The sequence below is a fragment of the Electrona antarctica genome (assembly GCF_951216825.1).
Source record: "Electrona antarctica genome assembly, chromosome: 12".
NCBI lineage: Eukaryota > Metazoa > Chordata > Actinopteri > Myctophiformes > Myctophidae > Electrona > Electrona antarctica.
The window spans coordinates 18082699-18096279 of NC_136793.1; the positions used below are offsets into that span (position 1 = coordinate 18082699).

The 13581-nt window shown below is 42.3% G+C and overlaps 1 protein-coding gene across 1 annotated transcript in view; it reads left to right on the forward strand.

Moving 5' to 3' along the window:
* Nucleotides 1–13581, forward strand: part of pdzd2 (PDZ domain containing 2) — a 101542-nt gene that overhangs the window by 41625 nt on the left and 46336 nt on the right. The window contains exons 8-10 of the mRNA XM_079515964.1: nt 2749–2881; nt 7395–7577; nt 12408–12513. Coding sequence (XP_079372090.1) covers nt 2749–2881; nt 7395–7577; nt 12408–12513 — 422 coding nt within the window. The remainder of the gene's footprint in view (nt 1–2748; nt 2882–7394; nt 7578–12407; nt 12514–13581) is intronic.

Below are 13581 nucleotides of genomic sequence, written 5' to 3' on the forward strand. Positions count from 1 at the left end.
TTATGTCTTCCTAAATTTACTCCTACATAATACTACAGCGTCACACAAAAGATCTACAGGCTCGAAACGTGGCTTGAAACGCGTCTCAAAGCGCGGCACGAAGCGTTCTGCAATACAACATCTTTGAAAAACATGGAACCGGGCTGACTAAATAACCAATTTCACTTAGATGTTCTTGTGTTCTTGTCCGCTAATAAACAAAACATCTGAGAGCGTTGGGGCCAACCTTTTACTTTGTGGAAAAGGGTAAGAATAGTGTGTATACTGGAAAATATGCGCTGGTTCCGAAACGTGGCGGAATGGTACGGTGGTGGGACGTCATCTCGGAGCTACAGTATGAGCGGAGGGAGAGGTTCCATATGGGACTATTATGTTAGCATGCTGCTACATGACATGGGGCTCCAGTACTCGGACTACTATGGATATAATGAACACTGAGGATTGTACAGTGTGTGAGGGGGAGCACACTGTAGCGGGTGAAAACCATGTACGTCCAAAACTGTGTTTCTTTTCATGAAAAGGGGAAGAAATAAATAGCCTGTGTTCCTATGGATCCAATGTAGTTAATTGTAGTTGTTACGTCCCCACCAAAGAGGTCGAGGCGTTATTTTGTGCAAAAGCTCCTTATTGGCTATTTCCCCTACCATAAGCCCTAAATGAATTGAATGAGAATTGAATGGGGCTATGGGGTGTTGTGCTAATTTGCTTATTTCCATCGCTCAAAATTATTATTAATTTGTATATATCCTCTCTTCATAATGTAAATAATATCCCAAGCGGCACACTTTACTACTTATTTCGATGGAAATAAGCGAATTAGCACAACACCCCATAGCCCCATTCAATTCAATGCAATTCATTGAGGGCTTATGGTAGGGGAAATGGCCAATAAGGAGTTTTTGCACAAAAAAACACCTGGACCTCTTTGGTGGGGACGTAACGACTACAAAGAAAGGTAAGAAAGCCTTCTAGCATGGAATTCTCCTTTAACTTAACCACTTAATCACTTTAAAAAAAAAAAAAAAGTTTTTTCCCCAAATAGCGAAAATAGCCAATCTACAAGCTCACAACCGCGACGCGTCTATTTGTCTATTTTAAGTAATTTTCATGACATGATTGTACGGTATGGCGTTAATTTACAGATAAACATAAAAAAATTGAAAGATGGTAGATACGAGGTTAGTCTGTCCGACAGTGAGGATAGTCGTGAATCGTCATAACAGGAAATGTCTGACATATCATTCCGAGCCTGGGGACAGTAATTTGGAGGAACCACAGCCATCCTTTGATGTGCCTTTCTTCAAATGACAGCACAGAAAGAAAAGAAACGGAAGAACAGGCTTCATTGTTGTGGTCAGATTGGAAGGCTAAATGGAAGCATCTTCACGGCACTCACAACCAAGTTGACATCTTGCCACCGGGCAAACTGAAACTTCTTGACAATGCGTTAAACAGAAAGAAGTAGTTAAGATTTAATTTTGCTTGGGTAAAAGTAGCAACGCCACAACGTGACAATACTCTGTTACAAGTGAAAAGCCCTGTAATTCTTTGGGTCAACTACTCCTTGGATTCATTCAATTTTCATCTACTTTTAGATTGTTTTTCCTTTTTACCACTTCTCCCCAATTTAGCCATTATGCCAATTGATTCCAATTGATACAGTAGTAGTAGATGAAAATTAAATAAATCCAAGGAGTAGTTCACCCAAAAGATTACTTGTTATTTTCTATCAATTGCACACCCCTTGAAGCCTTGAATACATGGAGATGTTTTGGTTTTTGCCGTATTCCTGAACCAATAATTTGATGACAGTGCAGGTCTGGAATGAGACTTTGACTCAGGTGAAGGACTTTAACCCATTTTGACCTGAGATCAGATTCTAAAAATGTCTTCTATATCCTGACAGTTTTCTGAAAAAGTTATGTTTCTACTGTATGTCAGTCGTTCTTCGATTTTTCAAAAATAGCAGACCTATGAGCTTCTTTTTTTTTCAATAGCTAAAGCATAACATAATGCTAACACCAAAAGGGGTTCCCGACCAAAATGGGTTAAGTATCTCGGGATCTTATTCACGAGTGAGGGGAGGACGGAGCTGGAGATCAGCCGGAGCATCGGAACAGCAGGTGCGGTATTGCAGTCGCTGTGATGCACTCTTGTGACGAAAAGAGAGCGGAGCCAGAAGGCAAAGCTCTCTGTCTACCGAGCAATCTTCGTTCCTACTCTCACCTATGGTCCTGAAGTGTGGGTCATGACCGAAATAATTAGGTTGCGGATACAAGCGGCCGAAATGAATTTTCTCAGACAGGTGGCTGGCATCTCACTTATATTAGAAATAGGGTGAGATGGCCTGGGCCGTGGCTCAGCGGTCCAGGCACCTTGGCTGGTAATCCAGTCTGGCAGTGTGCCGCGGGTTCGACTCCCGATCCCGACGGCCCTTACTGCATGTCACTCCCCCATCCCTCTCCCCATTTCCTGTCAGCCTACTGCCTATCCCTCCATAAAAAAGGCAAAAGCCACAAAAAAACATCTAAAAAAAAAAGAAATAGGGTGAGATGTTCAGTCACACAAGAGAGACTCGAAGTAGAGCCGCAGCTTCTTCACTTGGGTGAACTCTTTTAAACTAGCACCCACGCCAAAAACAAACAAACAAAAAATATGAAAAACTAAATGTTTGAAATATGCAAAGTTAAGTAATTATAACGTGTGTGTGTGCGTATGTGTGTGCGTATGTGCGTGTGTGTTCTCTAGGGACGGCCGCCTGCATGCAGGCGATGAGTTGCTGATGATAAACGGTCAGTCTCTGGTAGGACTGTCCCACCAGGAGGCTGTGGCCGTGCTGCGCTCCACTGATGGCCTGGTGCAACTGGTGGTGGCCAGCCGAGTGAGTGGACACACACACACAGACATGCACGCACACAAGCATGTGCACACACTTCACGTGGACAGCACACACACACACACATGGGCACGCGCACCAAGGTTATAATAGTTTGGGATTTTTCATTTTAGTTTTTAGTTTTTAGTTTTAGTTTTTATTTTTCGAATTTAGTTTAATTCGTTTCTACAGCAGATTTGCTAGTTTTTATTAGTTTGTGTAAACATGTTTAACTCAATTCTTTGCTTCTGGGGGTCCCTCGAACAACATATTTTGAGATACGTGTATGTGGCCAAATACATATACTTTTTGGGGGTCCTTGACATGAACAAGTTTGAAAACCACTGATAAAGTAACATGTTTTTCAGAAAACTGTTTTAGAAGCCAAAATGTTGTAGAATAATCGGCCTCTGGTCTTAATTGGTTAAGGGCAATTTGTTTGAACTTTGAAGTGACACTTCCTCTGTATCTGTTACAAAGCTTCTATTTATATGTTCAGTACCAGACAGAAAGACAACAGAACAGCACTATTGATGAGAAAATAGCTTATTCTTGTAGCCGTCTAACATGGAAAGCTGCTAAACACAATCTAACCACTTATACCGTGTACTTTTTAAAGTGTACGTCAGCAAAACATTGCCAAGTATCTGCTAGTTCACCATGTGTCGTAAGCCTTTTGAGCTGCTATTTTCACCAAATGCTTGCATAAAAAAAACCATTGTTTCGACTATGGACAGTTCAGAAAACTGACAAATTCGACATGGATTACAAGCAAAGCCACAAGCCTTTTTAGCATGCTGAGATAGAAACCAAAAATAAAATGTTTGAAATCTTGAAATTTCCAAACCTGCTGATTGATTGATTGATTGATTGATTGATTGATTGATTTATTGATTGATTACTTTATTCAATGTTTGCAGAAAGTACAGCGCAGTTATACAATAATGCTAAAAGGATAACACAAGAATCCCTGAGGGGTTGTTTTCATTATGGTTCTGTGTACTCAATTAATCAAGACAATTCTATGCAAGAAAGTATACTAGGAGCAATACAAGTATATTTACAGAACAACAGTGGGTGTGCTCTTTTATGGCGGTGTTGAAGGACGGTAGGGACATTCCACAAGTTTGTGACTTAACAGTAGAATGAATTCATCCCCATGTTTGTGCCGAATCAGGGTGGAATGAGATGATCATATGGAACTTTTGAAGTAGTTAGACAGGTACTTCAGTATCTTTTTATGCGTCACGAGTAAATCTCAAAGCATACAAAAATAATAAATAAATGTTTTGTTTGATTTTTCAAAAAGAGTTTCATGAATAAAAAAAAAAATCAAAGAAATATCATAAATTATAGAAAACAACTGTTTAAGAACTAGTGAACATAGTTGATCTGCAATCGTTGTGAGCTTGTAGATCTGCTATTTTCACTAGTTTGGGTACCGTTGGCAAACGTCTAGTTTCTCTTTCGGGTCATGAGCTGAACAGTTTGGGAACCACTGTGCTAGAGCAGGGGTTCTCAACCCGTGGGTCGCGTCCCCTAGGGAGGTCGCCAAATTATTTTAGGGGGTCCCCAAATTATTTTCAAAAAAAAAATATATATATTATTTTCACGATTTTTCAAAAATAGCAGACCTACAAGCTCGTAGCGCGCCACTCGGTGGCGCGCTATGAGCTTGTAGATCTGCTATTTTTCAATAGCTAAATTATAACAATGCTTAAAACACCAAAAGGGGTTCCCGCCCAAAATGGTTTAAGGTTATTGTAGCAGTCAATTTATATTGGGGGTCGGGAGGGGGCGGGGCGGGGGTCCCGAGACATTGCCAAAGCATTTCCGGGGGTCCCCGGCCAAAAACGTTGAGAACCCCTGTGCTAGAGTACCATCGAGGTGCGTGCATAGTCAAAATTACATTGGATGAGTGCTTCAGCTAGTTGTCCTCAGTGTGGTCCTATACCAATGAGGATATTCCTGCCCAAAAATCGTGTTCTTTGGTTGACTTTCTTGATCACTTTTGTTGCCATTTTATTACCGGAAAGGTTGTTATCTAAACCCAGATAGGTAATCTCTTCTTTCCTTGTGATAACATTGTCACCCACCTCTGGTCGTAAAGTCTGTGGCCTCGCTGAGGTTAATTTAGGACCCAAAGAGAATGGATTCAGTTTGACCTAGATGTAATGACAGCTTGTTATCAGCTCAGAGCTATTTTCAACCTGCAATTTGTTCTTGTCTGAGACCAGGAGAGCAGAGTCATCCGTGAACAAGAACACATTCCACATGTCATGCTGATGTCATGCCGTTGACACAGATTAGGAACAGTAAGACCCTAGTATGCTTCCTTGAGGAACGCCACAGCTGGGAGGGGGGAGGACAGGGTTCCGTTCACATCCACAACCTTGATTGAGTAACTGTCCGCAGCCCTCCTCTGAGACACAGAGTGGACAGAAATGGTGCCATCTTATAATGAGCATAAGTGGACCAATTATCTGAAGATTAAATATGAAGGTTAAAAATGGGTGAAGTGCTCCTTGAAGGGTCAGGCTAATTTTGGGGCTCCCCACAGGATTAGTATTACCTGGAAGATTAGGAGACACATTAAAAACACACCACATATTACGCTCCACTTTGCCTTATTCCACATTCCTGGCAATGTGTTAATTCCTTGGCTAGACAGCAGTAATTTGGGCCACGCAGCACTGGTTGCAATACTGGTTCTCTCCAGCAGGGCTTCTAAAACGCCTTGAGACACAAACGGTTGATTTGGCGTCTTCCCGGGAAATACCTTGTGAATTTACCACTTAAACCCTCTTTCAAACATAGCGAAAAAAAGTAATTCTGCAAGATTGATGTGACGAGTTGTAAGTTTGTAGATTTATTTATTTATTATTATTATTATTCCTGGATTTCATTTGTATTATGAAATTCTTTTGAAAATGTTTGCTTATCTGATTATACAAATCTTTACTTATTTTGATTTATTTTCTTAATCTGACAACATAACAATGATAAGTATAACTCATGACCCATAAAAGACCCACAAAGATAGGTCCCAAGCCATTGTTTGGGAACCAGGGCTCTACAGTGGAAGGAGAGGTGGCTGCAGGCAGGCACACACACACACGCACGCACGCACACACACACACACACACACACACACACACACACACACACACACAGCGAGCGTGGGCCAACCGGCTCTGCCTGGCATGGTTTTCCCTAGCTGGCTCTGAAAAATTGAAGAGGCACGATCTTAATGTGCTTGTAGAGAGTTGTGGCCTGGCTTTCGGAGATAGTTAAAAATACACACACACACACGCACACACACACACACACACACACACACACACGTACACACGCAGGGTCCTCTGGCTTGCCTGTCACATGCGTAGTACGCATCTCGTGGTCTGTACAGAGCAAATGTGCAAATCCTCGGTAGTCGAAGATGTAGGGAGATTATTGGCAGGTAGGACTCACGCACGCACGCACGCGCGCACGCACGCACGCACGCACACACGCTCACTCACGCTCACACTCACTCACTCACTCACATGAAATCCATGCATGTGGATGTAAAAAAAAAAATCCTTTTCAAGCCATGTACTCTTAACCCCATCAGTCATTTGAATGGAAAGACTTTAGTGGGATACATGTAGTGGTGGAAAGTACATACGGTCCTTGCAGACTGGATGCGTTTTTCAGAAAAACGGTGGAAAAACGCTGCTAAAAATCTGAAAAACGCAGCAGTGTGCCGGGACCTTTACTCAAGTACGGTATTTAAGTAACATTTTGAGGTACTTTTACTTTACTGGAGTATTTCCAATACTTCTATTCCACTACATCTCGGATCCAAATATTATACTTTTACGCTACTACATTTATTTGTTACTAGATACTTTTTTCTAGTTTTTTTTATCATTATTACAAAACACATTAATCACTTCATTTCGGCCATTTGAAAAATAACCGATCTACAAGCTCACAATGCTTGTAGAACTGCTGAAAACAGGACATTCTGCATTATTACTTGTATAATAATATTTTTTACTTTTGGTACTTTAAGTACATTTTGATGGCATTGCTTTTACTTTTACACACACTTTTACGCACTTGGTGCCACGCTATGAGCTTGTATGTCTTCTTCTTTGAAAAATCGTGAAAATGTGCTGCAAATCTTTGAATATTCATTATTTCACAGCAAATCGTTTTTAACTCAAATATTTGCTTCTGGGGGGGGTCCCTGGAACAACATATTTGCAGATTGTGGATTTCTTATATAATATTTGTACATTTAAAAACTGTGTACATTGGTGACTATAATCTAGCTGATCTTGAGGCCTACAAAAACAAACTTGTTTTTAATCAACTAGTCAACTACTACCAACGAGGTCAACTAGTGGATTTACTAGTCGACTAGTTGAATAGTCGACTAGTTGCTTAAAGCACCACTGATAAAGTTTTTCAGAAAACGTAATCAATGTACGATACATTAGTCACATAGTGCCGCTTTACCTCCGTCCTCCAGGAGGAGTCAGAGGTGGACTTCCAGCGCTACCCGTCCACCAGTCTGCCTGACCTGGTCAGCACCTGCGCCTCCTCCTGCTCCTTGTCCTCCGCGCCTCCCGCCACCGCCCCGCCCTCATCGGACCACCGGAGGCACGACGCCATGGAGCCCCTGCCCCCCCTCCCCCTGCCCACGCACCACTCGGTAAGGTGTGTGTGTGTGTGTGTGTGTGTGTGTGTGCGTGTGTGTGTGTGCGTGTGCGCACAACATTTTACATTTTCCTGGTCCTCACAAACGGAATGGTTGTTTTAGGATTTACAGTAAAGTAACAAAACAAAAACAAGGATGTGCACGTGTTCCTACTGTACTAGCTGCACCTGTCAGCAGGGAGTGTAGACGAAGGCTCTGTGTGTCCTCCCTTTGGGGGCTCCTCACTGGCAGGTGGAGTCAGTTGGATTTAATTCACCCATGCCGGTGGAGCAGCTTTTTTTTCTTGCAATCACATGACTCCCTGTTTCCATATATGGCTGTGACTCATATGTTAGCCAACAGGGCCATCTAGTGTAAAAATCAAAAATCAAAAAGAATCTTGTCTTTGGCAATGTGGACAGGGTGATCAAAGACGATAAATCTCACTTAATTCCTGTTCGTATGGGCGTCATTGCGACGATTGTAACTTCCACAGTCTGGTAGACTGTTGTCTGTTAGCGAGTTGTAACTTCTGTGTGGCCAGACATTATTTATGGTCCGCTGGAAGGTGCCGTTTGTACCCTTCCTCTTCTGACACTCCACGCATCATTGTTCCTCTGATGTGAATGTGGCTGTGTGTGTGTGTGGGGGGGGGGGGGGGGGGGGGGGCAGCAGTCAGCTGTGTACTATATGTATTATGTATTTGACCTGAGTGTGTGTGTGTGAGGGGGGGGGGGGGGGGGGGGTCGGTGGGTGGGTGGGCGGGTGAAGGGAGGGTTTCCTTGGAAACTGGGTCACTTCCCTCACAGTCTCTCTCTCTGTCTCTCTCTCTGTTACTGTGCGTATAGTACTGATACCAATCCATTCCACATTGACAAGCCAATATATGAACTACATGGGGGTTCTCTGTGACTGTGTCCTCATTAAACGTTGTGCATTGGCAGCTATGAGTGCAGCTATACAAGTAGTCATCCACTACAAGGGGGTTCCACCACGCCTCAAGCCTATTTTAGGCTGGTCCGGTGCATCTCAGGAGCAGTACTGGTTTAAGGTAGACGGAAGGCACTGGAGCAGACTCGGACAGTTAAAGCCTTTATTTAGCGGAATGCAAGTAATAGAGAGACAACGTTTCCATATCCACGTTTTTCCCCGCCAAGGTACTGGGGCTCCTTGTGTGTGTGTGCTTTGCTTCCTTCAGGCCGTGTTGCCATGTCTGCTTATTATAAGCAACCTTTGACTTGTTTTTTCTGTAAAGTCACTTGCAAATAAATTATTGGTAGTAGCTGCGTGCGTGCGTGCGTGCGTGCGTGCGTGCAATATGGGGGAGAATGTTCCACCCCTCCAGGCCAATAGCGATGCTGGGATTCCAATGGTCAAACATCAAGTTATTATCAATCTGTCCTAATTGAAGTGTGTGTGCACGTGCACGTGTTTGCATAATGCTAAACTAGGCCGGTCTGAGGGGCCTTGGTTGAAATCTTGTTAAACCTGACCTTTTGTTGGCTTCAGCATGTTAAACTTCTTTCATAAGCAGTGGAAACATTTTTCTTGTGAATCTTGTCAGATGAGTGACAAGCTGTTACCTGTCAGTGACGAGCAATGCCTCCCAAATCCTCCAGGCCCTTTCTAAAATATATATTGTTTTTACTTAACCCACCAGAAGAGAAGATGAATGTTAAGAAATGAACACACAAGTTTGTGCGAGCTTGTATATATGCTATTTTTGAATAGCCAACGTACAAATCTAAAATGACACAGTGCTTCCCCGGTTTTAATGGGTCTAATAAAGGTAGCATATTTCCACAATGTAGTATTGTGTAAGTATTGGCATCAAATAAAAAAATCTACCAAGCTCACTGTGAGCTTGTAGAACTGCTATTTTCAAAAGAGTACTTTTACTTTTGGTACTTCAAGTCCATTGCTCATAATGTCATAAAGTCATGCCAATAAAGCTTCTTTCATTTGAATTGAATTGTAATAACGGCTCATAATGCAATAACGGTTCGTAATGTCTAAAATGTAATGAAAGCTCATAATGGTCTGTGTGACAATAGTGATATAAAACACTTTCTGTCGACACTAAATCAAAGTCCCTACTTGCAGTTCTGCAAGTAGATTGGCTATTTTCAGCATGCGTGTAAATTCTGCCATTACGACACATTTCTGCGACAAAATCAACTGTACAATTAGTTGACTAAAACTATATTATAACTAAAACATTTCAGATGACTAAAACATGACTAAAACTCAATGGAATATGTATGTATTGTACCAGCGATACGAGTGAGAGACGGCAGCGGGAGAAAGAGAGACTTCTCTCTCTCCTGTTGAGTGAATGTTGTCAGAGACAGAGAAGTGAGGAAGTGTTACTCTACCTGTCTCCCAAATGCTGTAGGTTCTAATTAAAACGCTGAGGAAGGCCGACCAGGCCCAAACGCGTACGTTGTCTGCTCGTCAGAGGTAAATCAATCATGTGAAAAGGAGTAAAGGACATATATTGAGTGCTGGCATTTCTTTATTTTATCTAATTAACCCATTTAGGCCTGACCTCAAAATTTAAAAAAAATCTTCTAAATCCTCCAGTTTTCTGAAATAAATATTTTCACGATTTTTCAAAAATATCAGACCTACAAGCTCATAGCGCGCCACTCGGTGGCGCGCTATGAGCTTGTAGATCTGCTATTTTTCAATAGCTAAATTATAACAATGTTTAAAACACCAAAAGCGGTTCCCGCCCAAAATGGGTTAAAATCCACCATGGCTTGGCTGGTCCATTCCAATGCAACCCAGAGATAAGAAACCACACACCTCTGTATTTCACTTTTGTATGTATTGTTCCATAAATTAATGACTTTTTTTTTAACATTTGGGAAATACAAGTTCATGTTTTTTGTTTTTGCTTATAATGACACTCTCAAAATAGGGACACTGGGTCAAGCGTGGTTAATTATTCAATGTACCTTTTTAGTGTCCATTGCAGTGGCGTGCACAGATAGACACTAGGGGGTGCTAGAGCATCACCTGCCCTTGCCCTCTGGACAGCAATGTGCCCTTTTGAAAAGGAAAAAAACCCTTTTTTCCCCCTTTTTTTTGTACAGTGTACAGTATGTGGACCATGGTGACATTGATCAATTCTTGATAATAAAAAAAAAAAAGCTTCTAATATATTATTTATGCCCCAAAATCTATAAATCTCACACTATTAAGGCAACCGGCCGGTTGCACGTGCTGCACAAGGTGCCCTTTTTTCACTTGAGCACCTGCCCCTCTAAATGTCTGTGCACGCCACTGGTCCATTGTATGCACTACCTGGCTGTAAAATGTATTTTCTTGCAGTCTGACACTTCTAGTTTCCTCTGTTATGACAGTTAGCTGTCAGTGTTCCGTACAAGTTACATAACCACTCATTAAATACTTCACAGATGGACCATAAATATTAGTGGCCTTTTGCTCATCCCACCGGAAAACGTGCACTCACAGTCCACAATACAGCGCCATGACTTCAAATCAGCATCACAATTAGTGTGTGTGTGTGCGTGTGCGACTGAGCGCGTGCGTGCGTGTTCATCTGAGTGTCCGCACGCGCGCGGACACTCAGATGAAAGTAATGGTGTGAGGCAGCCTGTGTATTTGTACACAGCATGTAAATAAAGCTACAGATCAAAGCATCAGACCTGCTTTCAGCCTCTGGGATGACCACAACACTGGCTGTCAAAGTGGGCTGGGAAAAGAAAAGCCTGTGACCCATATATGTGACTAAATTTGACTGAGGGACTGCCATTGGATTTTTTTGTATTTTCGTTTTTTCATGTCATATGAGTTTTTCTCCTCTGGTGAAAAGCTCGAATTTGCGCGATGGCAGTCTCTCAGTCAAATCTGGTCACATATATATTCCACTTCCCTTTCCCGAAAGGGTCGGGATGGATCCTGAGGTGTACCAAAGCGTGGAGATATAATCCCCCCCATCTGTTCCTTAATTGGTCTGGCAGGGGGTCCCCTCCCAGTGGGACGTGCAGCGAGGACCTCCTTTTATTAGAGAGACCCTCTGGAGGCATCCGTATTAGATGCTCCAAACCACCTATTTATTATATACTACTGTACATACTGTACATTCTGTACATTCATCAACAAGTGTATTTATTTTATTTCCATTACTGCATTACTGTATTGCACTCTGGCTAGGCGCCACTATTCATTTCATTGTCAAAGTATTTGTATACTATGTGCAGTGACAATAAATTGAATCTAATCTAATCTTCTTCCAAGTGAAGGAGCAACATGCTCTACTCTGACACTCTCGCGTATTACTGAACTTCTCACCCTATCTCTAAGGGAGACACCAGCAGGCACCCGTCTGAGAAAACTCATTTTCGTCCGCTTGTATCGCATCATTATTTCGGTCGTGACCCAGAAGTGTGGGTCATGACCCTCTCTTTCTTGTGTCAATGTGTAACATTCCTCATGCTAGCTATATGAGCATAGCTCTGTCTGTCCCTCGCATGGCCTTCTAGACGTGTGTGTGTGTGTGTGTGTGTGTGTGTGTGTGTGTGTGTGTGTGTGTGTGTGTGTGTGTGTGTGTGTGTGTGTGTGTGTGTGTGTGTGTGTGTGTGCGCGTGTGTGCGTGTGTGCGTGTGCGTGTGCGTGTGCGCGTGCGCGCGTGCGTGTGCGCGTGCGCGTGTGCGTGCGTGCGTGCGTGCGTGCGTGCGTGCGCGCGCGCGCGTGCGCGCGCGAAATGTTACTGTAATTTTGTTTAATGTTGAAAAGCAGCTAGTTTGATGCAGTGAATTGGTCTTCAGTGATTGGCTGAGGCTGTGACCGCTGTGCGTTCCCGTTGTGTCCTGACAGATGACAGAGTTTGACAAGCTGGAGGACAGAGGAGGCAAGACTGATGCTTCCAAAAGCTGCTGCCGCTCCCCATGCACTCCCATGAAGCACCGCTCCCGCTCACAAGGTACCTACTGCACACTACGCCGGTGGCACCCCAAATTAATCATATTTCAACTGGGGACCCCTCCAAATTAATCATATTTGAACTGGGGACCCCCAAATTAATCATATTTGAACTGGGGACCCCCAAATTAATCATATTTGAACTGGAGACCTCTCCAAATTAATCATATTTGAACTGGAGACCTCTCCAAATTAATCATATTTGAACTGGGGACCCCTCCAAATTAATCATATTTGAACTGGAGACCCCCAAATTAATCATATTTGAACTGGGGACCCCCAAATTAATCATATTTGAACTGGGGACCCCCAAATTAATCATATTTGAACTGGAGACCTCTCCAAATTAATCATATTTGAACTGGAGACCTCTCCAAATTAATCATATTTGAACTGGGGACCCCCAAATTAATAATATTTGAACTGGGGACCCCCAAATTAATCATATTTGAACTGGAGACCTCTCCAAATTAATCATATTTGAACTGGGGAGGGGACCCCTCCAAATTAATCAAATTTGACCCTCCCCCCAAATAGTATTTTCTTCCACATATAGTGTTTTATGATATCGAATTTTGTTATTTACTTTTTCATGTCATGTTTAATATGAATTGAATACCGAATGTAAACAAGACCGCAAGGACTTTCCTTTGGTGCTATCTTTTTAGACCAAGTGTTTGACTGTACTCGTTTAATCAACTAATCAATAAATCAATCAATCAGTTTTAGTTTTAGCCACCATAGCTTAGTTTTTATTTCATTTTCGTTTTCGTAAGGTAGTCAACGGACATTTTATTGTCATAGTTTTAGTCGACGAAATCAACACTTCACGGCACCCTAGGGTGCCATGGCACCCACATTAACCCATTTGGACCTGGAACGCATCTGTGTCACCTCAGCGTTTAACCACATAACCATTCTTTTATGCTTTAGCTATTGAAAAATAGCAGATATACAAGCTCATATTGTGGCACTGAGTGCCGCGCTTGGAGCTTGTAGATCTGCTTTTTTATATTGAATATGTGGCACAAATCTTTGAATATATATATATATATATAATATATATATA